This window comes from Entamoeba invadens (assembly GCF_000330505.1).
Source record: "Entamoeba invadens IP1 unplaced genomic scaffold scaff_1105074726715, whole genome shotgun sequence".
NCBI lineage: Eukaryota > Evosea > Mastigamoebida > Endamoebidae > Entamoeba > Entamoeba invadens.
In genome coordinates, this window is record NW_004440286.1 from 409,898 (window position 1) to 431,935 (window position 22,038).

The 22,038-nt window shown below is 32.9% G+C and overlaps 13 protein-coding genes across 13 annotated transcripts; 6 read left to right on the top strand and 7 right to left on the bottom strand.

Moving 5' to 3' along the window:
* Window positions 1-701: 701 nt before the first annotated feature.
* EIN_487660 (heat shock 70 kDa protein, putative) lies at window positions 702-3,053 on the bottom strand (the record flags this gene model as incomplete). The annotated part of the gene is made up of 1 exon (XM_004255987.1): window positions 702-3,053. One exon carries the CDS (start codon window positions 3,051-3,053, stop codon window positions 702-704), a length of 2,352 nt encoding a protein of 783 aa, XP_004256035.1.
* A 922-nt stretch (window positions 3,054-3,975) lies between these two features.
* On the top strand, window positions 3,976-5,520 carry EIN_487670 (chitotriosidase-1 precursor, putative; the record flags this gene model as incomplete). Its single annotated transcript, XM_004255988.1, has 1 exon — window positions 3,976-5,520. One exon carries the CDS (start codon window positions 3,976-3,978, stop codon window positions 5,518-5,520), a length of 1,545 nt encoding a protein of 514 aa, XP_004256036.1.
* A 165-nt stretch (window positions 5,521-5,685) lies between these two features.
* Window positions 5,686-7,212, bottom strand: EIN_487680 (oligodendrocyte-myelin glycoprotein precursor, putative; the record flags this gene model as incomplete). Its single annotated transcript, XM_004255989.1, has 1 exon — window positions 5,686-7,212. The coding sequence occupies one exon, from the start codon at window positions 7,210-7,212 to the stop codon at window positions 5,686-5,688; it is 1,527 nt and encodes a 508-aa protein (XP_004256037.1).
* A 916-nt stretch (window positions 7,213-8,128) lies between these two features.
* On the bottom strand, window positions 8,129-9,436 carry EIN_487690 (hypothetical protein; the record flags this gene model as incomplete). Its single annotated transcript, XM_004255990.1, has 1 exon — window positions 8,129-9,436. The coding sequence occupies one exon, from the start codon at window positions 9,434-9,436 to the stop codon at window positions 8,129-8,131; it is 1,308 nt and encodes a 435-aa protein (XP_004256038.1).
* Window positions 9,437-9,575: 139 nt separating this feature from the next.
* EIN_487700 (hypothetical protein) lies at window positions 9,576-10,778 on the bottom strand (the record flags this gene model as incomplete). The annotated part of the gene is made up of 3 exons (XM_004255991.1): window positions 9,576-9,863; window positions 9,974-10,299; window positions 10,580-10,778. 3 exons carry the CDS (start codon window positions 10,776-10,778, stop codon window positions 9,576-9,578), a joined length of 813 nt encoding a protein of 270 aa, XP_004256039.1.
* Window positions 10,779-10,851: 73 nt separating this feature from the next.
* On the bottom strand, window positions 10,852-11,232 carry EIN_487710 (hypothetical protein; the record flags this gene model as incomplete). The annotated part of the gene is made up of 1 exon (XM_004255992.1): window positions 10,852-11,232. One exon carries the CDS (start codon window positions 11,230-11,232, stop codon window positions 10,852-10,854), a length of 381 nt encoding a protein of 126 aa, XP_004256040.1.
* Window positions 11,233-12,490: 1,258 nt separating this feature from the next.
* Window positions 12,491-13,099, top strand: EIN_487720 (carboxy-terminal domain RNA polymerase II polypeptide A small phosphatase, putative; the record flags this gene model as incomplete). Its single annotated transcript, XM_004255993.1, has 1 exon — window positions 12,491-13,099. One exon carries the CDS (start codon window positions 12,491-12,493, stop codon window positions 13,097-13,099), a length of 609 nt encoding a protein of 202 aa, XP_004256041.1.
* Window positions 13,100-13,681: 582 nt separating this feature from the next.
* On the bottom strand, window positions 13,682-15,012 carry EIN_487730 (sphingomyelin phosphodiesterase, putative; the record flags this gene model as incomplete). The annotated part of the gene is made up of 2 exons (XM_004255994.1): window positions 13,682-14,421; window positions 14,559-15,012. 2 exons carry the CDS (start codon window positions 15,010-15,012, stop codon window positions 13,682-13,684), a joined length of 1,194 nt encoding a protein of 397 aa, XP_004256042.1.
* A 438-nt stretch (window positions 15,013-15,450) lies between these two features.
* EIN_487740 (hypothetical protein) lies at window positions 15,451-16,137 on the top strand (the record flags this gene model as incomplete). The annotated part of the gene is made up of 1 exon (XM_004255995.1): window positions 15,451-16,137. The coding sequence occupies one exon, from the start codon at window positions 15,451-15,453 to the stop codon at window positions 16,135-16,137; it is 687 nt and encodes a 228-aa protein (XP_004256043.1).
* A 167-nt stretch (window positions 16,138-16,304) lies between these two features.
* EIN_487750 (hypothetical protein) lies at window positions 16,305-18,377 on the top strand (the record flags this gene model as incomplete). Its single annotated transcript, XM_004255996.1, has 1 exon — window positions 16,305-18,377. The coding sequence occupies one exon, from the start codon at window positions 16,305-16,307 to the stop codon at window positions 18,375-18,377; it is 2,073 nt and encodes a 690-aa protein (XP_004256044.1).
* A 1,595-nt stretch (window positions 18,378-19,972) lies between these two features.
* Window positions 19,973-20,656, top strand: EIN_487760 (hypothetical protein; the record flags this gene model as incomplete). The annotated part of the gene is made up of 1 exon (XM_004255997.1): window positions 19,973-20,656. One exon carries the CDS (start codon window positions 19,973-19,975, stop codon window positions 20,654-20,656), a length of 684 nt encoding a protein of 227 aa, XP_004256045.1.
* A 308-nt stretch (window positions 20,657-20,964) lies between these two features.
* Window positions 20,965-21,327, bottom strand: EIN_487770 (hypothetical protein; the record flags this gene model as incomplete). The annotated part of the gene is made up of 1 exon (XM_004255998.1): window positions 20,965-21,327. One exon carries the CDS (start codon window positions 21,325-21,327, stop codon window positions 20,965-20,967), a length of 363 nt encoding a protein of 120 aa, XP_004256046.1.
* A 155-nt stretch (window positions 21,328-21,482) lies between these two features.
* EIN_487780 (hypothetical protein) lies at window positions 21,483-22,038 on the top strand (the record flags this gene model as incomplete). The annotated part of the gene is made up of 1 exon (XM_004255999.1): window positions 21,483-22,038. A coding segment is annotated over one exon (556 nt), but the record flags the coding sequence as incomplete, so codon positions are not given.

A 22,038-nucleotide genomic window follows, 5' to 3' on the forward strand; every position in this document is an offset into this window, starting at 1 on the left:
TTGGTATTACTTGATGTTTAATGCTCAGGATTTCTTGTGCACTGAAATTATAAATAAATATATTATAAATAATCATCTCTTTTTTGTATTGTTTAATTATATAAATTTGAAAGTTTCGCTATAGAAAGTATTTTTAATGATACCGTTTTTTTGTAGTTAAAAATCTTAAGTATCTCATGTGTTAGATGAAAGGAAATTTAAAGAAGATTGTTGACCTGAGGGGATGAAAAAAAACTGCACAAAAATATTTTTACTTTTTTTTCTCCAATGTAATAAAAAAGAAAAACTAATGATGTCAGTTGTCATCTTTTTCATAAGATTGAAATTGTTGGAAAGGGGGGAGGGAAGATTTCAAGGCTAAAATTTGCACTTTTTCAAACCCAGTTATTTTGTTTTCATCGATCGTAATATCCTGTATTTCAGTTATATACAATACCAAAACGACACACAGCAAACAATCCCAATATCTCCCATAAGTTTTTTCATTTCCATTTTACACGTTTCATTTTCACTGATCTCGCTCATCAATTTTGATTATGAGTTTTCTTTTGTAATTCTCTTTAAACTTCATTCTCATTTTTGATTATACTAAAATTAATTAAAAATATTATAAAATAATTAAATAATTATATTACTAAAATTACTTAAATCTCAACCACAATTATTAAATTAATTTATTACTAAAAATAATCAAAAATGTATTATTTGTTTTGAGGAGCCTGTTGAGTATTTTCCTTGTTTTCGGTTTGATTTGGTTGTTTAGCTTTTTCTGCGTCTTCTTTAGCTTTTTTCTCCGCCTCCTCTTTTTTCTTTTTTTCTTCCTCCTCTTTCTTTTTCTTTTCTTCTTCTTCTTTTTTCTTTCTTTCCTCTTCTTCCTTCTTTTTCCTCTCCGCCTCTTCTTTCTTTCTTTTCTCCTCTGCAATTTTTCGGTCTTTTTCTGCTTTCTTGTCGGCGATGTGTTTCACAATTGCTTCCGCTTCCGCTTTTTTAGCCAAATATGCGCCTTTCGTTTCATCATATCCGTCTTCCTCCAACCAATAGATGTACTTCTCAAGCTTCTCGCAGATCTCTTGTGCTTCCTTAGGTGTAGTGAATTCGACGTAGACTCCGTCCGTCAATTTCTGCTTAGTGTTATAGACAAATGCCTCCAAGTCGTTCTTCGCAAAAGCGGTTTCGATGAAGTGATTGTCTTCCGCTTGCATTTGTGCCTCTTTCTCGATGAATGCGTTCATCATTTTTTTCTCCAACGAACACGTCTTAAGCTCAAATGAGCAGGTATAGACCTTGTCGACCATTTTCTTCACTTTCTTTGTGATCACCTTCTTCACCATTTTGGGTTTCACAGGTTCGGCAGGTGGAGTCTCTTTCTTCACCTCTTCTTCCATCTTCTTAGGAGCTTCTTTAGTGTTATTTTCACCTTCTTTCTCGGCTTCAGCGACAGGTGTGTCTTTTTTGTCTTTTTTATCTTCTTTTGGCTCTTCGGCTTTCTTTGGTTCTTCCTTCTTCACTTCTTCGGGGACTTCTATCGTCTCTTTCTCTTCAACTTCTTCTTCAACTTGTTCATTCAAAGTTGCGTCCAAAACTTCTAATACCCCAGAGGTATTCAAAGCAACTCGAAGTTTCAGTTGGGGCGTTTCAGTCTTAGTCTTAGGGAACTCATTAAATTTGACCTCAACGCCATCTCTTAAAGTTCCTGGGAAAAGCGACTGGACACTGGCATAGTCGATGACCAAATCCAATTTCTTAAAATCGTTGAATTTGACTACACGAGTCACTGGGAAGACTGAAGACTTTGTAATGAAAGGAATCGGGTCGACCGTCTTATTTTCCGTTGTGAATTTCATATTCAAATCATATGGTGGTAAGTCTTCTACTGTATAATCTTTTACTCTGAAATATGGTTGTAACTCCGCACAAGCAATTGCGCACCCTCTAGAAATCGATTCTTCACAATTGATAGTCTTAGAAAGAGGTTTATTAAATTCTTTCGAAATGGCATCTTGTAAAGTTCCAAGTCGAGTTCCACTGCCTGTAATTTCAAAAGCATAGATATCCTCTAATTTAATCATTGATTGTTCTATAGTCTTTTTAATTAAATTGACAACTCTCTTATTCATCTCAGCTACCATCTTCTCGAAATCTTCTCGAGTTACTTTAATGGAGTAATCCCGCTCTTCATATAAGTTATCTAATGACAAAGAAGCTACTGGAGACCCACTTGAAATCACTCGTTTAATCGACTTCTCAGCTCCAACTAAAATCCTTCCCCACATCCTCTTATTCATCTTTGCATCGACTTTCCACTTGGCTTGAATGTCCTTACGAATGAACTCTCCAATCGCTTCATCATAATCTCTCCCTCCAAACTTCCAGTCATAGTCAACTGCAAGTACTTTCATTTTTGCTTTGAATAACCCGATGATGGAACACGTTGTGTTTGAATGGCCACAATCAATGATACACACATTCCTCACATCTTTCTCACTTAAGTCGTTCTTATAAATACCATAAGCAAGTGCAGTAGCAGTGTGTTCGTTCATTAATCTTAAACAATTGATTCCAGCTATTTTGGCGGCATCTAACATGGCTCTTCTCTGATTTTCAGTGAAGTAACCCGGGACTGAAATGACACATTCTGTGAAGACATCATTAGTAAACTCTTCTGTAAACTTTTTGACTTGGACTAAGAGCATAGCAATGATCTGTTCCGTTCGAAATACTACCTCTTCCCCTCGAAGCATCACTTTTAACCCTACCATCCCATCTTCAAGTTTAACGGCTTCATACGGCAATTCACTCAATTCTTCTTGAACATCTTTGTCCTCATAAAGTCGCCCCAACAGTCGTTTAACATCCGTAATGGTATTCCTCACATTTCGAAGATAAAGGCCAAACCCTGCCTCTCCTATCGCTCGTTCTTTGTCACAGAAGGACACAAAAGTCGGCGTTTGTCGAGACGATGATTCGTTGAGAACTATATCAATCCCGTTCTTCCGTACTACAGCAACTGTAATGTTACGGTTCCCAATATCAATTCCAACTGCTATTGGCATTCTATTCTAAATGCTCTCTCAAACCCTTCTTTTTATTCATGTCGGGTATAACGTGGCATCGACGTGGCTTGTTTAACGTGGATATTCCTGGGTGGACGTGGTCTATTTTTGTTCCAATTTGATAGTTCTGTTTATAGTTTCATTTTAATATTTTGTGGTTTACTAGCAATTTATAATTCACAGAATATGGCCAACACTTCGGGTAAAATAGTTACTTGGAAATGATGAAAACAATTATTATTATTTAATAATTATAAATAATATTATAATATATAGTTTTCTTTAAAAAAAAACAATTAAATTGTTATTATAGTTTTTTTATAAAATATAACTTTAGTTAAAAAACTAAATGAGTTTAGTTTACTGTTTAAGACGTGGATGACACGTCATATTTATTGTGAATTAGTGCTCAATATCTTTAATTTATTATATAAAAAAATAATAATTTTTAACTAATTGTTTTTTAATAATAAAACTATATTTTGTAAAGTATAATATAGTTTTATTTATAAATAAAAAAATTAAAAAAACTTAAAAAAGAAAAAAACTTTAAAGATGAATGCAGTAGTTTATTTGGATGAAATCAAAAAATATATAAAAATGTATCCTGATCGAATGCAAATGGTGTATGACATTGTTCTGCTCCAGATTTTAGAAAAGTGTAGTGATGAAGAAATTGAGGCACAATTTAAAAAACTAAAAATTAATGACTTCGACGAACAAAAGTATTTGGAATTCAATAAGTATGTGGCATCCATCCCAAAATAATTGTTTTGTGTTTAAGATTTTATTCATTTTTTTGCTTATTAAATTTGTCGTTCCGGCATTTCGATCTTGTTATCGAATTTAAAATATTTATGAGAAGTTGACGGAACGAAAGCACATTTAAGGCTGGAAAAATAGAACAAAACCCAATTGGAAAATGTCTGCAATGGCGTTTGTCTACTTTATGTTGGCTTTAGCCAATTCACAAACATGTGAAGGACTCGACAACGGTTTTTACTGTATCGATGACACATCTTATCTCTGGTGCTACGGACATACACAAGGACAGATCACAAAGTGCCCATCTGGGTTGGTGTGCAAGTGCGGGAAGACAGCATACAACCCATGTGTATGGAGTTGGACTGATTTGCCAGACTGCTCACTGAAACCTGGCGATTATTTCGATAAGTCGTCTGAGGAACCACTCCCAGAGTCTTCAGAACCACCAGAACCAGAAGAGTCATCAGAAGTGAAACCAGAGCCACCAGCAGAGTCTTCGTCAGAGGAAAAGCCAAAACCCGAAGAGTCTTCTGAACGACCCAAACCAGAGGAGTCTTCTGAAGAGAAACCAAAACCAGAGGAAAGCTCAGAGGAGGAAAGTGGGCCAAAGAAGGTTGTCTCGTATTACACCAATTGGGCACAGTACAGACAAAACTCGATTGATGGGTGGGCGTGTAAGTACACACCAGACAATATCGACCCTACACTTGTTGACGTGATTAACTACGCATTTGTAGTCTTTGACTCATCTTACACTGTGAAGGAATACGAATGGAATGATGACCAAATGATTCCAAAGATTGTTGCGATGAAATCTAAAAACCCAAGTCTGCAAGTTTTGGCTTCAATCGGAGGGTGGAATTTCAACTTCTACGACTCGACAAAGCACTTATTCAGTGAGATGGCAGAAAAGCAGACTTCACGAGCGGCTTTTATAAAGAGTGCAATGAGCTTTGCGCGTAAGTACAATCTCGACGGAATTGACATAGACTGGGAATACCCTGCAAACGAAGACCAAGGTGGAAGACCTGTTGATGTGCAGTCATTTACTTTGCTACTCAAGGAGTTTAGGGAGGCGATTGATGCAGAGAAATTGAGTGGGGGTAGAAGCAGATTGCTGTTGACAATTGCAGCACCGGCTGGTCCAAAGAATATCGAAAATTTGGAAATATCGAAATTCCACAAATACCTCGACTGGATCAATTTGATGACGTACGATCTGCATGGTTCTTGGGACGATGTCACTGGTTCACATACTGCACTTTATGCAGATGACGCTTTGAGCGTTGATGATGCTGTTAAAGCATATTTGTCTCAGGGAGTTCCACCAGCGAAGATGTTTGTTGGAATGGCGCACTATGGAAGAGGGTGGACTTTGAAATCAGCCAACAAACACGATATGGGCTCACCAGCGTCAGGAGCGAGCACATCTGGAAAATGCACAGGCGAGAATGGCTACTTATCAAAGTACGAAATCGACTCACTTATTCCAGCTGCAAATATCCAGTACGATGCCAAATCAATGACTATGTTTGGGTACAGTGGAGATCAGTGGTTCTCATTCGATGATAAAGACACTTTTGAACACAAAGTACAGTACGTGTGTGATCACAAGCTTGGAGGTGCTATGATTTGGAGTTTGGACTTGGACAAGAATTATGTAAATACGAAATTCATCAAGAAAGAGCTTGATCGGTGCTAATTCAGTCTTTCACTTATTGTTTCATCAACCAAAGAATTACATGTTTTTTATTATTAAATAAAAAATAATAATAATTTGTTATTCTTAATTATTAAAAAAATATAAATTTTATAAATTAAATAAAATTATACAAATATGTTCAAAAAATTCGAAACAAAATTAAAATTAAGCTTGTTGTTGTCCAAGACCAGACACAACACCCTTTCTAATGACTTCCTCGTTTTCTTTCAAGTATCTGCAAATAGCAGCTGGGCCTTTGACGACGATGTCCTTTGGTGGGATGACAAGTGGGTTGTTGCTCAAGTCGAGTACTTGGATAATTCCTTCCAACTGTCCCATTTCTGGTGGGAGGACAGGCAACATGTTATGTGCGAGTTCGAGTCTGTTGAGTTGTCTCATTTCTCCGATAGTAGCGGGGAGTCTCTTGAGTTGGTTATTTTTCAAGTCCATATAAGTGACTGAGATCAACTTGTCCATGACCTCAGGAATTCTGTTGATCTTGTTTCCGGCTGCGCACAAGATCTGGATGTTGCTCAACTGTCCGAAAGCGTCTGGGAAATCGACGAGCAAATTATTTGAAATATCCAAATCGACGACGGAGGTCAAGTCGCACAATGTCTGTGGGTAAGTGTGGAGTTTATTTCCGGAGAGTGAGAGTTTTGAGATTGAAGTAAGAGTAGACACTGCAGGAGGGAAAGAAGCTTCAGTCAACGCGTTTCTCGACAATTCGAGCATATTCAATGCAGTCAACTTTTGGATATCTTCTGGGATGACGGTGATATTGCACCCAACAAAATCGAGTCTTTGGAGTGTAGTGATCTCGAATATTTCTTCTGGGATTCCTTGCATCTTCAAATTATCTCTGACGTTCAACTCGCACAACATTTTCAGAGACGTGAGGCCGGGGATGTGAGTGATTGGCAAGTTTCTGACGACAAGTCGTGTTAAGTTTTGTAAGGAGTCGAGTGGAGGCAAATCGAGAATACCGGGATTGTTCTGGCAGTCGAGTTCGACAAGGAATTTGAAGTGGGTCAACACGTCAATATTGCCACTGAGTTTGTTATAACCGATTCTTAAGATTTTGAGGGACAACATATTGGACAACTCTTCAGGTAACATATCCATTTGATTGCTTGACATATCTAACTCATAAAGTCCTCTCAAGTTCCCAATTTCCGCGGGGAGTTTCTGGATGGAGTTTTTGTTCATCAACAGAGTTTGAAGTTTGTCCAACATTCCGATTTCTGGGGGGATAGTCTGAAGAGCATTCTCGGAGATATTCAAATATTCTAATGACAAGAGAGACCCAATTTCCATTGGAATAGCTTCTAACTTATTATTTGAAATGTCTAGCCGTTGAAGGTTCGAGCACTTTTTGATCTCCGCAGAGATCCCATCATAGAAGAGATTGTTCTTAGCAAGATACAACTCTCGAAGATTTGTAGCAACTGAAATGGAGTCGGGGACGGAAGTGATACGGTTCTCTGACAGGGTTAATATCTCTAAATTCACCATTTGGAACACTTCGGGGGGAATCTCCGTGAAGTCATTCACCGAGCAATTCAGATTGGAACACTGGCACTTCTCTATCCCCTTCGGAAAGGTCGACATGTTCTTCCCTGTTATTTCAATCGTGTCCATCGCTAACATCTTCTTGTCTATTTTCGCGCCTTTAGACCCTTTTGCGCCCATTGTTTAATCGCTCATTTTTCAGTTCTCTTTTATGTTGTGAATTTTCAAAGAACAGGTTATTAGTTTCTTTACTATAGATTCTAGTTTCTTGGTGGTGTGACGGTAGAGTTCTGCAGTCCCTTAATTTAGAAAAGAAAGAAGTAATAGGCTTATTTTGTTCTTATCTGTGGGTCTATCCATTGGTAGAATAATTGAAATTGCATGGGTTGAATTCATTTATTACAAACTTCTCAATGAATATCAGAATGATGATTTATTTTACTATAATTTATAGTTGTTTGTCATCAGTAGTTTGTCCAAAGCATTTCTAAAAATATGTTATAAAGTTTTATGTTAATTACTGTCCAAAAAATCATAGCTGGTATTTTTTTAACTATTTTGGTAAAGAATAACACATTAAACAATTTTTAAATAAACTTTTAGTAATTTTTAATATTATAATACTAAATATATAGTTTTTATTTCATTTTTTTCAAAATGTGAAAAAAATGGTAAAAAAAGTGAAGTGTTTGTTCTGTTTTTTTTTACTTTTTGTTATTATTTTTTGAACAATTTTTTTAAATGGCAAAACGAACTTTTTTTCACATATTTTTGTTTATAGGTAATTATTTTATTATAACTTATTTGTTATTTGAAAAGAATTGTTCCGATATAAAAAAACGAAAAAAGAGTTTATAGTTCTCTTTTTGTTTTTAATAAAACTTCAATTTAGTAATTATATTAAAACGACTTTATTCTATAATTATATAATAATTTATAATAGAACGTAAAGTAATTATTAATATTGCGACAATACATTATTATTTTGAATAATAAAATAATACTTTATTTCTATTTTTCATTTGTTTCTTCATGACGGGTCTTTTTTACAACAGTTATTATTAACCAAAGAAATAACAACCAATTTACTTATTAATTAAACTATTTCGACTACCAACCTTAAAATTCCAAATCCGGATTGATCTTCTTTGGGAAGTCCAAACCCTTCAAAATCGTAATTTGCGTTTTCTATAACACTGAATTGTATAGATTGTTCAGACCCATCCAATAATTTCAGTTGTGTACTTATAGTTTCTCCAATTAAACTTTTATCGAGTTGCATATGTGTCTGCAAATTTTCTCCATCTCTAATAAAAGTGTCGTCACTCGAGACAACGGTGAGCACTTTAGTAACAACGCCATTTTCAGTGACTGGGTATTCTCTTCCTTCTTTCTGCCCCTTTTCAATAGTCACAACATAATATTCTTGTCCCGATTTAATTTGGAATTGTCCCCCAGTCATAAAGTAAATCAATGGAACAGAAATAGTTTCTCTTATTGGTTCCAATTGAGTTTGTTGGTCTATTGGTTCTGGTTCTTGGACTTCCTCTTGAACTTCTTTCTGAGGTACCATTTGGTTCTTGTAGTGTACTAACTCCGTTTTCAGTGTTTCGATTTCTTGATTAAGTCGTGCATTTTCATTTTTGAGTGTTTTGATCTCATCCATGTCAATGCACTTTTCTGCCTCAAAACATCGCTCTTTCCAACTTGCAATTTCTTCGTTCAATTTTGCGATTACTTTTTGTGATTCATTTGTGTTGTTTATCTCTTTGTCATTGATTTGTTGTATTTTTTGTGTGACTTGTTGTGTACTTTTTTCAGTCTTCACAACTTCTTCACCTTCCAATAACACTGTTCTCTTCTCAATAAATTCCTCTTCTTTGGGTTTTTTAAGCTCTTCTAATAAATTTTCGACGTCTTCTTCTTCTTTGTCTTTTTTCACATCATATACAGACTTCTTCTTCTCAAGCATCTTGTCAACCCTTTCACATAAGATGCGTCGAATTTCTTTTGTTGTGTCTATGTTTTGTGTTTTGTCATCAATGAGTTCAGCAACCTTCTCTGGACCACTGTTTTCTACATATTTTTGAATAACATCATGTGATTGTTTTGTACTAGCTACAAGTTGTTGATCAGTTTCTGCAGATTTTAAATCGATATTTTGGAATTCCAATTCTATAATAAGTTTCAAATACACCGACTTCTTCGCACTTAATTTGTCCAACAGCGTGTTCTTAATGATATCAGCATTTTCGAAGTCCCCATTATTTTGGTACATTTTCATTTTCATTGTATATTCTTCAATTTTTGCATTCAGTTCACTTATCCGTTCATTTAATTTTGTCACAGACTCTTTGATCTTAGCGACAGCTCTATCTTGTTTTGAAGAAAAGAAAAATGACATTCTTTTGGACTGAAATATCAAGTTTTTTAAATTCGAATATTAAACTTCATTAGCTTCAATGAGTTTAAGTCCTTTGAATGATATTTTACTTTAAAAATAGATAAAACCACAATTATTAATTAAATTAATTGAATTTTCATTAGTCGTGCTTCATTGCTGAAAAGTCGATAAAGTCCGAATCATGATGTTCAGTGGGAGGTGGTGGTGTTTGTTGTTTCTGTTCTTGTGCTGACGATGTTTCTTTCGGTGTGAGATATTGGTACTGTTCCCGACTCCCAAAATCAAAATCATTGTTCTTCTTGTTTTCAACTTTCTTCGTATCCTTTTTAGTGGCTGGTTTCTTTTCTTTCACCAATATACTTTCATCACCAATAGCACTATCGTCTTTGGAACATCTTGTTACCATCATTAATGGTGGCATCGCAAGCTACATGTCAGTAAGACTCCACTTATGACTTAAAAAAGTGGCATCAAGACAATTTCTATACAAATTACAATTCTTACTATTTGTTTACTATTCAAAAAGAAAGAACAAACAGCAAAGACAGCAGCAATTGATGTAGTCACTGCTGGTAAAACAAAGACCCACTTTTCGCATTTCACATTCTCACTCTTAAAAGCAGCTTTAAACACAGAACAATCTTTTGACCCTGCGTGTGTATCGACTGAAGTCATATAAACGGTGGCGATTAGCATAACAACGGTGAGGAGAGCCATAGCCACTCCCGGGTAGAAAAATCTCTTCTTTTGGAAGAAGTAAAAGACGACAGCACAGACTGACATTGCCAAACTTGTGATGTAAAATAGGTACCCAAAAACATCTGTGGTTGTGTGATACCCGCATTGATATGTAAATTTGTCCACTACATGTTACTCCATTTTTGTGTTTCTGTATTTTACATGAAATAGTTGAATTAATTATAAATTAACTATATTATATTAATATAGCAACATACTATATTTTTCTATTTAATTCCATTATTGTAATAGTATATTAAATAGTTTAATAATGATTTAAAAATCATTAATACTAATTGTTTGTCATATTTAAATGCGATTATGATTACTGTACCATTTTTTAATAATACATTTTAATATGAAAATAAAATCTTTTCAAAGGTAGTTGTCGATGAATAAACAAACCAATCAAACGAAAGGCCTTGGCGGATTTGGAGTCGCAAGAAACACCCTCTTTCTTCTCGCCATCAAAAGAAAGTCCGGTGTCTTTGTTGTATGTATAGTGAGGAACAGCAAAGGAAAACGCGACAAAACTACCTAAAATGCAAATGATAAGAAGCACCCCAACGACGACGGTTACCAGCCTCAAAACAATTTTCTTCATCCAAATCTGATTTGGATTTTTGAGAATTTATTTGGGAGTTCTGCAAAATAAAAACGTCATAATATTAATAAATCTAGTTTATTGGGGGCAATTCGTCACGTTTTTCGTCAGGGGTATCTTCAGTAGTAGTCAGTTCAGTGATAAGAGCAAACGATGGCGCCAAAGGGTTAGTTGTTGGAGCACATGGTTGTTCATGTGGACGAAGGTATTGTTGTTGAAAATCTGGCTGGATGAATGAGTCGGAACAACAGTTGATATCCTCTTCATATCGCTTTTTGGCAACAAAGTTTTCAAGCTTCAGCCGAATCATGTTCAGTGTCGCATTGTCTTTGTTGATCGTCGATTGGATGTTAAGTCCTTCTTGTGAGATAAACTCGAGACGATCAGATACGTTTTTTATATCATTTCTAAACTCTACTTCTGTCTTCGTACTTGGAAGAAAAAACGACAACATAACGGATTTGTTTTAGTGCTGCTGTCGACATTATTTGTCGCTTAAATGTCGTTTTATTCCAAAATATCACAATCTTATCATCATTAATTTTTACAAGAATATCGTTTAATTAACTTGTATTTATTATAAAAATATGTTATAATTATTTAATAAATTTTTATGACATATTAGTAATTAGCCATTATGACATACTATTTTTAGTTTTGTTATAATTAATTAAAAATGAACTAAAATAATATTAATGAAAATAATAATAATTGATAATTTTTTTTCTAAATTATATTTAATTATTTATTACTAATATAATAATTAAATATAAATAATTACCAAACTCGATATTATAACTATTAGTTTTTATATAAATAATTATATAAGTTTTAATTTGTAATAAATTTAACTACAAAAAAATACTATTAAGATTTATTTTCATGATTTATTTTTAAATTAAAAATCAACACAGTAATTGTTGTAAAGTTAATTAAGACACAACATTATTATTTTTGTAACAAAAAAAACGAAATACAATTACAATGTTCGAATATTATGATACTGGATAATCCCCGTAGTTGTCGGGAAACTAAGATCACAATAAGGAACTCCAAAAATAATGTGAACTCATAATATTTTAACCCAACATTTCATCATTAAAAATTTGAAAAAACAAAAATCTTCTCAAAAATGAGATTCCTTTGATTTTTTTGGAATGTAATAATAGATAATAATATTTTTATAATATTTTACTATATTTTTGTTAAACAAAATGATAAGTAATGATATATAAAATGATATAAAATACTCAAGCACTTTTGGGAGAGTGGTATATTCCGGTTATAAAACTTCAAGCCGATTATTATTACTAAATTGATTTTTTAATACAAACTCTATTATTATAGCTTGAAAAGTCTCAAATAATAAGGATAAAAAGCTTATATTAAATATAGTTAATCAAACTAACTACAATTGCCAAAGCGTCAAAGTCCCCAACAATCTCCAATCAATAGTTAAAAACAAATACTATAATTAAACTAAATAAAAACGAAACAATGTTATTCTTTTTTCAAACTCACTGGTCATGCAAAAATACATCAACCCTCATCAAAAAGAAATCCATTTTTGATTGGGAAGTTTTAGTTCATCAAATAGTTATTATTCTTATTAGTATAAAGTATAGTAAAATCATCGAAGCCCACAAAAATTGACTATTTGAAGTTTTGCTATATTTAAAGAAAAAAGAACTAAAGTTCATAACTATAACCCAATGACAAGCCTCATCGTTCGCCGCCCTACAGAATTCACCCTAAACGACGCCAAAGTCAGTCCGATCGTCAGTCCCTGTCTTCCCGAAAGTGATGGAAGGCGTTCGTTAGTATTTGACCTCGACGACACGTTGATTCACACATATCCCAACCCGGTCATCCAACGTGTTGGGTTATATCCCGTCGAGTTTGGGACCAAAACGTATTACTTTGAGATCCGCAATGGAGTTGTTGACTTTTTGAAACGGATGAAAAAGGAATACGAGTTGATCTTGTTCACTTCCGCCGATCAAAGATACGCCGATCAAATCCTTCAAGTCCTCGAAAGCGATGAACCTTTGTTCGAGCAAAAATTGTACCAGACCGATTGCGTGACACAGACCGGGTTCGTTAAAGACTTACAGAAGGTCGGAAGAGATAAATTCACTACTATCTGCTTCGACGACTACCCTTACGGTTGGGCGTCTCAAGACAACATTTGCGTCTGCAAGAAGTATAACGGAGGGCAAGACGCGGAAGTCAAGAGATGGGAGAACATTGTTACCCAATGTTCTTCTTTGTTTGACGTCAGAGAGGCACTTCTAGAATACTCAATGTGTCTCTTGCTGTAATGTTATTATTTTAACTTATTGTTGTATTACGTATTCTATTCACATTCCACACATCTCATCTCAATCTCCATGGTTTGACTAAAGAACTATTTGAGAGGTTTTTGATAATATTTTTACTATAAATTATAGCTCTATTATTATTTCTGTCTAACGGTCGATTTTTGGTAAAATGATGTGATTGTTTTTTTGAAAGTTAGTCTTTCCCTTTATTAGTAATTAAATATTATTAATTATAGTAAAAATGAAGATTTGAATCTACTTTTTTGTTTTTGTCGCTTCATTCCACCATTGAGTAAAGAAACTATAAATTATTGGTTAATAAAATTATTTTCTTATAATTCGAAACACCTCAAAATTTAGTTCGAAACTTTTTTCATTGTAATTTTCATAACAAATTCACTTTTCTTTTGAAAGTGACATTTCTTCTCGTTACATTAAATTTTACACAAATTTATAAACATTTGCCAATAGAATTACCTAAAAATTACAAAAAATTACTTTTTGTAAAACTTTTTGCAACAATTTAAAATCTTATTCAACTCACGTGACATGTTCCAACCAAATTCATTAAGATGTTAACGCCTAGTAATTAAGACCCTTACATTTCTCAGCCTTTGTGCACTGAAGCATCATCTCCGTTGATTCTGCTTCAATAGCGCACAAGATTTGTGCCTTATTTGTATCATAAAACCCGACTGTTCTGAATCGATAAAACGAACCCAGAAGGAGATCGTCATAGATTTTGTTTCTTGCCAGAGTTAGTTGTTCCACAGAGATATCTTTGACCTCAAAGTCTTTGATGAAACTTGCTTCTTTCATCCACACTGGTGCTTTTGCTATATTAGCCGCCTCAAGGTTAAAAGTGTAACTTATTATATCATCATACCCTTCTTTCCTATTAGAGTCACTCAGAATAATTCGATAGCCAGGGTTGTTCGAATACACAGGACTTGCTCCACTCCCTACACTCATCACTATCGGGTCTTCACTTGGAAGTAATCGAAATTCATCACGATGGACATGCCCTAAAAGCATCGAGTTGATCATGTCTTTGTGACGTTTGAGGATTTCAAATAACTTGGTTTGTTGTGTTTGGTCGAAGTGGTCTGCGGCGTTATGGGAAGCCACACCGGGGGGTATATGCCCGACTAATATCACATTTTCACTGGAATAATTGAGTAATTGATTTTCCATCCAGTCTAACATCCCGCAGTCACTCGAAGCAGCAGACGTCAATAAATTAGTATTGAAACTAATAAAAGTTTTATTACCAACAGTGACAACGTAAGACCCCATTTTCTTCCAATTATCTATTTGATCGTCTTTAAGTTATTTTTATATTATATTATATATTATTCTATTCTATTCTATTCTATTATATATTATATTATATTATTATATTCTATTTATTAAGTTAAATTATTGATATATAATACATAGAAGTTAGTTAATAACAAACTGGGAATAAATGTTGGGTATGTGGTACTCAGATACTCGAAATATGGATCATCACAAATCGAAATTTTTGGGAGTGGAGTGTCGTTATTTCCCATTGAAAATATGATTGGCGTGTCACCGAAGTATTCACTCAATTTCTGTTGCATTATAGTGTTACATTCTTGGAAGAGGGTGTCATTCAATTCATGAGAACACACATCACCAGAAAGTATAATATGTGTATACGGCCCATTTTCTTTGGCGTGTTCAAATAAAGCGTCTATTAAATCGATAGGAGGGTTACAATTGTACATTCCATATTTGTAATTTTCATTGTCAAGTAATGGAGTTAACGTCGGGGATTGGCACCAACTACTTTTGTAATCGACGTTGAAGGCGTTGTTGTAGTGGACATCACTGAGGTGCAACATTCGAAGTTGTGTTGCATCACACACAAGCAACAAAAGGAAAAACATTTTATTAAATTTGAGTTGAACAAAAACAAAAAAAATGTTTTTGTAATTTGTAAAAACAAAATAATTTTATAGTTAATTTTTATTATTAAGTTACTAATTTTGAATAAAAAGATGACAAGAAAGAATTTTAAATTCTTTTTTGAGATAAAAACTTGAAAAAATAAACATCATTCAATTCAAAATAAAAAGACCGAATTTGAACTGAAAAATAAAAGGATGTCATACCAACTGAGTTCGTTGCAACAAAAGACGATAGACGAATTAAAAAAATTGGTCTATACCATTCTCAACAAGTTCGGACAATTAATATTAATGTATGATAAGTCAAAAACTTTATCTATTCAAATCCAAAGCGCTTTGATATTAACCGTGCTTTGTTCACAAACCTCTTCATGTGATTTTTTCAAGCAAATAAAATTTGAGGAAAAACAAAAACAAATGTTTGAGGGATTTGTCAATTTAACAAAAGACCTCCAAAAAGTGTACGAAGCTGAGCCAAACAAAGAAGTACTCACACTTGTTATGTACAGACTTTCTACTCTAATTGTTGAAAAAATAGTTTTAAATACTTCCTCTGAAGAATGGAAAAAATGTGACTTTTTAACCGAATTAGAAAATGCCAAATCCAATCCAGTCCAATTAAAGTCGGTGTTAGTACAGAAGGATTTTAAAGGAAGTAACTCAGTGAATATGGCACATAAGTACCAATTAAAATTCAATGTTTTAGTTCGCCTTTTAGACAACTTTTATCAATTCCAAGTTAAAGAAAACGCATCAACACAATTCAGACAAATGTTTTTAAACTCATTAAGTCTTTATTATAACCAAGAAAAGAACACAATTTCAATGAAAGATATTAAAGACCAAGTTCCTTACCCGGTTTTTAAAGAATTTGACGACTTTGTCAAGTATTGTGACGATCAACATGTAAGTAAAATTGAAATTTCTGGGATAGTATTCCCAGCAATACCAACATTAGAAAGTGATGTAAGATCATACAAACCAAATTACACAGTTGACGATTTCCTTAATCCACAACCACGACCATTAAAAGAAGAACCTCCAAAGTCGATGGGTGACTTAAATAAAGTAACGGATAGTCTCCAACGTGCTACCTTTGATTGAAAAATGCTCAGAACGAGATCAAGACTTTAGAAAACAATAAAAATAGATTGTTAAGCAACCAAACCTTTGCACAGAATTATGTTGAAAAATTGAAAGACGAATTAAATAGACGTGTTGATGAGGAGAAAGAAGCGACTGTTGTTGCAATACCATTTGAAGACTATTTTATGGGAATAACAAAAACTGTTGTTATCAAAGAAAGTAATGGAGATGTTAAGTGCTACACATTTAAAGTCACACAAACAATGAATGACGGTGAAATGTTTTCAGTTGATAATAAACTGTTTATATTAAAGGTCGTCCATAAACGATTTAGAAGAGAAGGTGACGACGTTGTGTGTTATTTGAATGATAGTGAGATAGATAAGTTATTCAAAAACATAGTAAACACTCCAACCTTTGTAGCAATCAGTTTCCAGTCGGATGAAGTTGAAGGTAAAGAGAAAAGAGTGACTGGCGCGGGGTTCAAAAGACCAAATGGAGGGTTTGGCGATTTTGTAATTCGAAAAATCAAAGACAGAATACCAGAAAATTGGCCATCCGCTTTAAAAAGTCGAATAATAAAAGAAAGAAGTTTAATGAATAATGCGGAGAGTTTACTAAAGGACTTGGCAAGTAAAATTCAGTCAACACAAAATTCAATTGATGGGGCAACAACTGTTCAAAACACAAAACAACAAGAAGTTGACGATTTGGATGAAAAAAAGAAGAAACTTGAAGAAGTTGTTGAAAAGGAAAAAATTGAGATACAAAGAAAAAAAGAGGAGTACGAGCGCAAGATTCGAGAAGAAGGTGGACAAGTCGAAAAAATACTGAAAGAGGCACAGGAGGAGGGGAGACTTGCACTGTACAAATTATCACAAAACAAGATGGTGAGTTATAAAGAAAACAGTACCAACACAAATGGACTTTATCATTTCGAGTTTGAAAACAAAGAATTTTGTGTTAAAGAGTGTAAAGATGATAAAGTGAATGTTCTTGATATCAACACGGTTGGAAGAGGCAAAAATAAAATGAAGCAAATGAACGTCAAATCAATTGGAACGATTAAAAAGGATAAAAATCACGACTTTAGTAATACATATGAAGTGTTAGATACTCTTGCTAAAGAACAAAGTGTGAATGTGTTTGATGTTGATATACCAAAAGACTATAACAAACGCGTGTTTCCAGTTGTTGTATGTCACTTGAGCCAAATTGGAAATGATGTAAACCTCCCATTGGTGTTTCCAGTAGAAGTACCAAGATGTGACAATGTGACTGAATACATCTATGGGAATGGATACAACAAGAAAAGTAAATGTCAAAATGGGATAATAGTGTTACATGTACATCAAGGAGGTGTTGTGGAGTACAACACACTTAAAGTCAAAAGTGAAGAAATTACATTCCAAAATGATGGAAATGATAAAGAAGAAACAGAGAAAGAAGAAGTCAGTGATACAGGTTTAAATGAAAAAATAGAAAAAGTTGAGAAAATCGAACAAGTAGATACTCTTTCAAAAGAACAGTCACATGTCATTACTAACACTGTGAACACAATATTAATAACTGGAAAAGAAAAACCAAATGAAGTTAAAGAAGAACCGGAAATTCAAGACATACTCGAAGAAAAAGATAAAACATGTGATAATGATGAAGAAAAGAAAACGACGCCACCAAAAAATAATAATGAAAGTTTTAAAAAAGTTGAAAAAATAGAGAAGGGTGAAGACAAACAAGAAAAAACTAACGATATATCAGATATCATAAATTGCGAAACAATGAGTTTTGACGACATGATTTGTGACCAATGGGAAGACTTAAAATATTCCAAGAAAAACAAGAAACTTGAGTTTATTCCATGTAAAGAATGTCCTTATAAAAAATCTATTGGGAGTGTTTATATATTTGAAAAAGACAATGCACGGTACCAAGTGTCTTTCAACAAAGATATAGGGAAATTTTCGGTTCAAGAAAAAGATGGTGTTGATAGTTACATTTACAATGTCGAAAAAAATGAAGAAAAGAAAAGTTTTGTAACTGATACGTCATTTAATTTAACAAAAATACTTGAAAAAAACAAGAAGTCACCATCTCAAAAAGTGTTTGGTGTTGTTGCTGGAATATATCAATGGAAAAACTCGAAATACGAAGAAAAGACAATGGACATTATTATTCCACTAAACAAGGATTGCATTGGCAAGAACTTCATTTTTAAAGTCTCTGAGAAATTGGTTTACAAATTTTCTATTAATTAATGAAAAGTCGTTATTTGTTTGTTTTAAATTATAATTTTACAATCAAAATTTATACTTCAGTTATACATTTTTATATTTTTCTTTTGATGTTTTAGTATTTTGTTTATAACATTGTAGAAGATAATATAATAAAATTATTTTTAAAAAATCAATTAAAATTTTTTAATAAATTTATTAAATTAAATACAAAATATATAGTTTTATTTAATTAAAAAAAAGATATCAAAATAAAAATAGTTATTATTAAATTATAATATACAAAACCATTTAATGTTTTGTTTTAGTAAGTTTATTATATTTAAATTTTTATTAATTAAAATATAGTATGATGACCAAACTATTATTATTAGTATAAAATATTGTAATTATTTTTAATATTTAAAAAAAATATCAAATAAATTTATTAAAATTTTTATATGATAAAATTTTTTTATTTTAAAAAATCGAATTTGCTAATAATAAAACTAAAGACTTCGGCATTTCAACAAATTTTAAAAAATAAATTCTATTTTCGAAGAGTTTTTCTGAAAACTTGAACTAAGATGCAACATAAAAATAATATCTAGTATTGATACTATAATATATAATTTTGAAAGACATTGTCTCTTTTTAATTTTATTGAACTTCAACTAAACATCAAAACAATAGATCCATCTTCTGGTCTATTTTTTTGGATAAAAACTATAAATACTTTTTTTTACTAAAACAATAAAAATTTGTTTTTTTTCATGTTTTTGTTCGCTTCATTGTAACTCTATTTTAAAGTTCTGTTAAAATTCATTTTTTATTTTTAAATTCATTCATTTCTTTCATCATTTTTTACATAAATCTCGAGAGATTAAATAAAAGTGAAAAACATTAAATTATCTTTTTCTGAAATAAACTTCATGTGATGAAGCATGAAACAAATAGTTAAATTATAATTTATTTACTAAACAATTGTGTTAAAAATTAGACACAAAAATTCATACACAAATCATAAACTCTAACCATACACAAATAGTTTTTTTATTATAAATAAATAATAAAGAAAAGACCGTTTTTGGTTTATAATTGTTTGATTGGCTTATTGAGATCTATTTTAAATAGAAAAAAGAACCAGAAAAAACCAATTCGGCAAAATAAAACCCTCAAAATAGTAAAACCATTTTCATTAAGAAGATGTGGTCGAATCACCCGATATTTTAGAGAAACATAATGTGTTATAAACAAGCAAAAATAAAAATAGGACATGGGGTATTATGTAACTTTTTCCATTTGGTGAAGGTAGCGTCTTCCCGAAAAGTGACCAATCAAAAAATGAGATCGAGGCAAACAGACTTCGAATTGTTTCTCTTTTCGGGATGCAAAGTAGCGTTTGGCGTTGAAAAAGCTTTTAAATGCGAATTAAATTGAAGTCCACGTCAAGAAGTGGTTTACAGTACCATTTTTTGCCCACAATTTTAGAAAACAAACCGCACAAGAAAGTTAAAAGGAAAACGCTTTCAAAAACTGCTTCTAACCGGGCGTCGCTATGAATTGTGAAGTGAAGCCAAAAAATCAAATGAAGCAACAAAAAATCACATATAAAAAAAAGTTAACAAAGAATTCATTCAATGACTTGTTGCAGTGTCCGCAAGACCACCGTCCAATTCTCAACACCAGAGGACCACGTGATCTCCAATTGTGTTCGTTCCAAGAGAGACATGAAGAACTTTGAAGCAATTCAAGAGAGTTATCTCTTGGGGTTATTGAATGCCTTCTGTTCTTTCACCTTTGAAAAGCCTGCCAAGAAGTCCAAAGTGACCTTCCAATTTGTGAAGACAACTACCCTTCATTTTGGTCAAGACGTAGTGAGAATCAGAGATATCACAGAGGCAAATTGCAAGTGCAGAGCAGAATTGGAAAGGAGTGTTGGAGTCTCGGAAGATAAGGTCAAACGTAGATTCGACAAGAACAAGAACATCTTCCTTACTAATATGCTCTTTGATTTTGCGCTCGAGTATGGATACTTCTTCAATAGTAAATTGGCTCGAAACACAGGCGGAGCAATTCAGATGGACAAAATTAAAGACGTTTTCTATAACGGTGAATTGGTATGTCAGCAGAGTGATATGATGATCAGAGGTATCGCACTCAACAAGTACTTTTCCTCACTTACAGTCAACGAAGACAAGCAAGGTAGAGTTTCACAATATGATTTGATTATCAGTAAAATACTTACAGATCCTCTTTATAAAGTACAAAGAGACTGGAGTGTTGAGATCATCGAGAGAAGAGGTATTAAAGCCAATTTTTGAAAAATACTACTGTTAATTTATTATAGCTTTGTTTCTCATTTATTTTAATTGTTTGAATGACTATAAAAAACTATAACTAACTATAAATAACTATTTTAATTTATAAACTTTAACTAACTATTATTAACTATCATTAACTATAATTATATATTATAAACTATAACTAACTATTACTAACTAATACTTGTGTGTTTAATTTTATTTACTTAATAAAATCCATCAAAAATAAGGTTTGTAAAAAAATTAAAAATCTTGATGAAATAATTTAATTGAAATTGTCATTCATGGTAATTTGCCTAAGATATTGATTACTCCATTTTGGTGTTAAAAACTTTTGCTGTTGCAGGGTTAAACATCTTTAATTCAGCACTACTTATCAACGCAGCAACGCCCGCGATAAATACAAAGACTAAAAGGATATAAAAAATGTACACCGGATTTTCGAGTAAATAGGAAACGGGCCAAAACACTTTTCCAATGATCGACCCCACCCCTTTCAAAAATTGCAAGACATAGTCTGTAAAATGTTTTTCATTGTGTAATAAATTGTGTCCTTCACACACATTTTCAACTTGATTCCACACACACCCAACGGCTTTGTAACACTCATTTTCACTCTTTTTAACACACGCAGAAAGACCACTAGCGACGAGTAAAAGGACAAGTATCATTAATTTTGCAGTTCATTTTTTTAATTATTTTAATAATAAAATTAATTAATAACAAATAGTTCCAAAAACAAGAAAAAGAAATGAAAATTTAAACAAAATAACTATTAATAGATTTATTATAATTTTTAAATAAAAATCAAACTTGATTTTTTTATATGGACGAGACTTCGGAGGTACTCCAAGAAGTATTCAGGTGCTACTACTTAAAGTTTGATTACCGTCTATTGCACCAGATAGGGGAGAGTGTCTCATATGACAATTTATTTCGACGACTCGCGTGGCAAATACATTTAGAGATCTTACCATTACCCGTCAGTCCCTTATGGGTTAACATCATAGAAGCCCAACGCGAACGATATGACCAATTTTTAGAGTACTTGAAACCGACTCAATATGATGATGTGATAGGACAAGACATTAACAGACTCTTCTCTGATATACCTTTCTTCATGGTAGAGTCGACAAGAAACACAGTGAAACGGATGTGTCAAGTGTTTGCTCAGAATCACCCGAACATCGGATATCAACAAGGCGTCCATGAATTAGTCGCGATAGTCTATTTGGCATTCTCAGGGAACACCCCACCCTTTGTCGACTCTCCAGTTCCATTTCCTCAAGAGTATTTGGACACTTTTAAAACACTAACAAAGAAAGGCTACACCGAGCACGATGCGTACATCGCAACAGAAAGAATCATTGTGATGCTGGCGA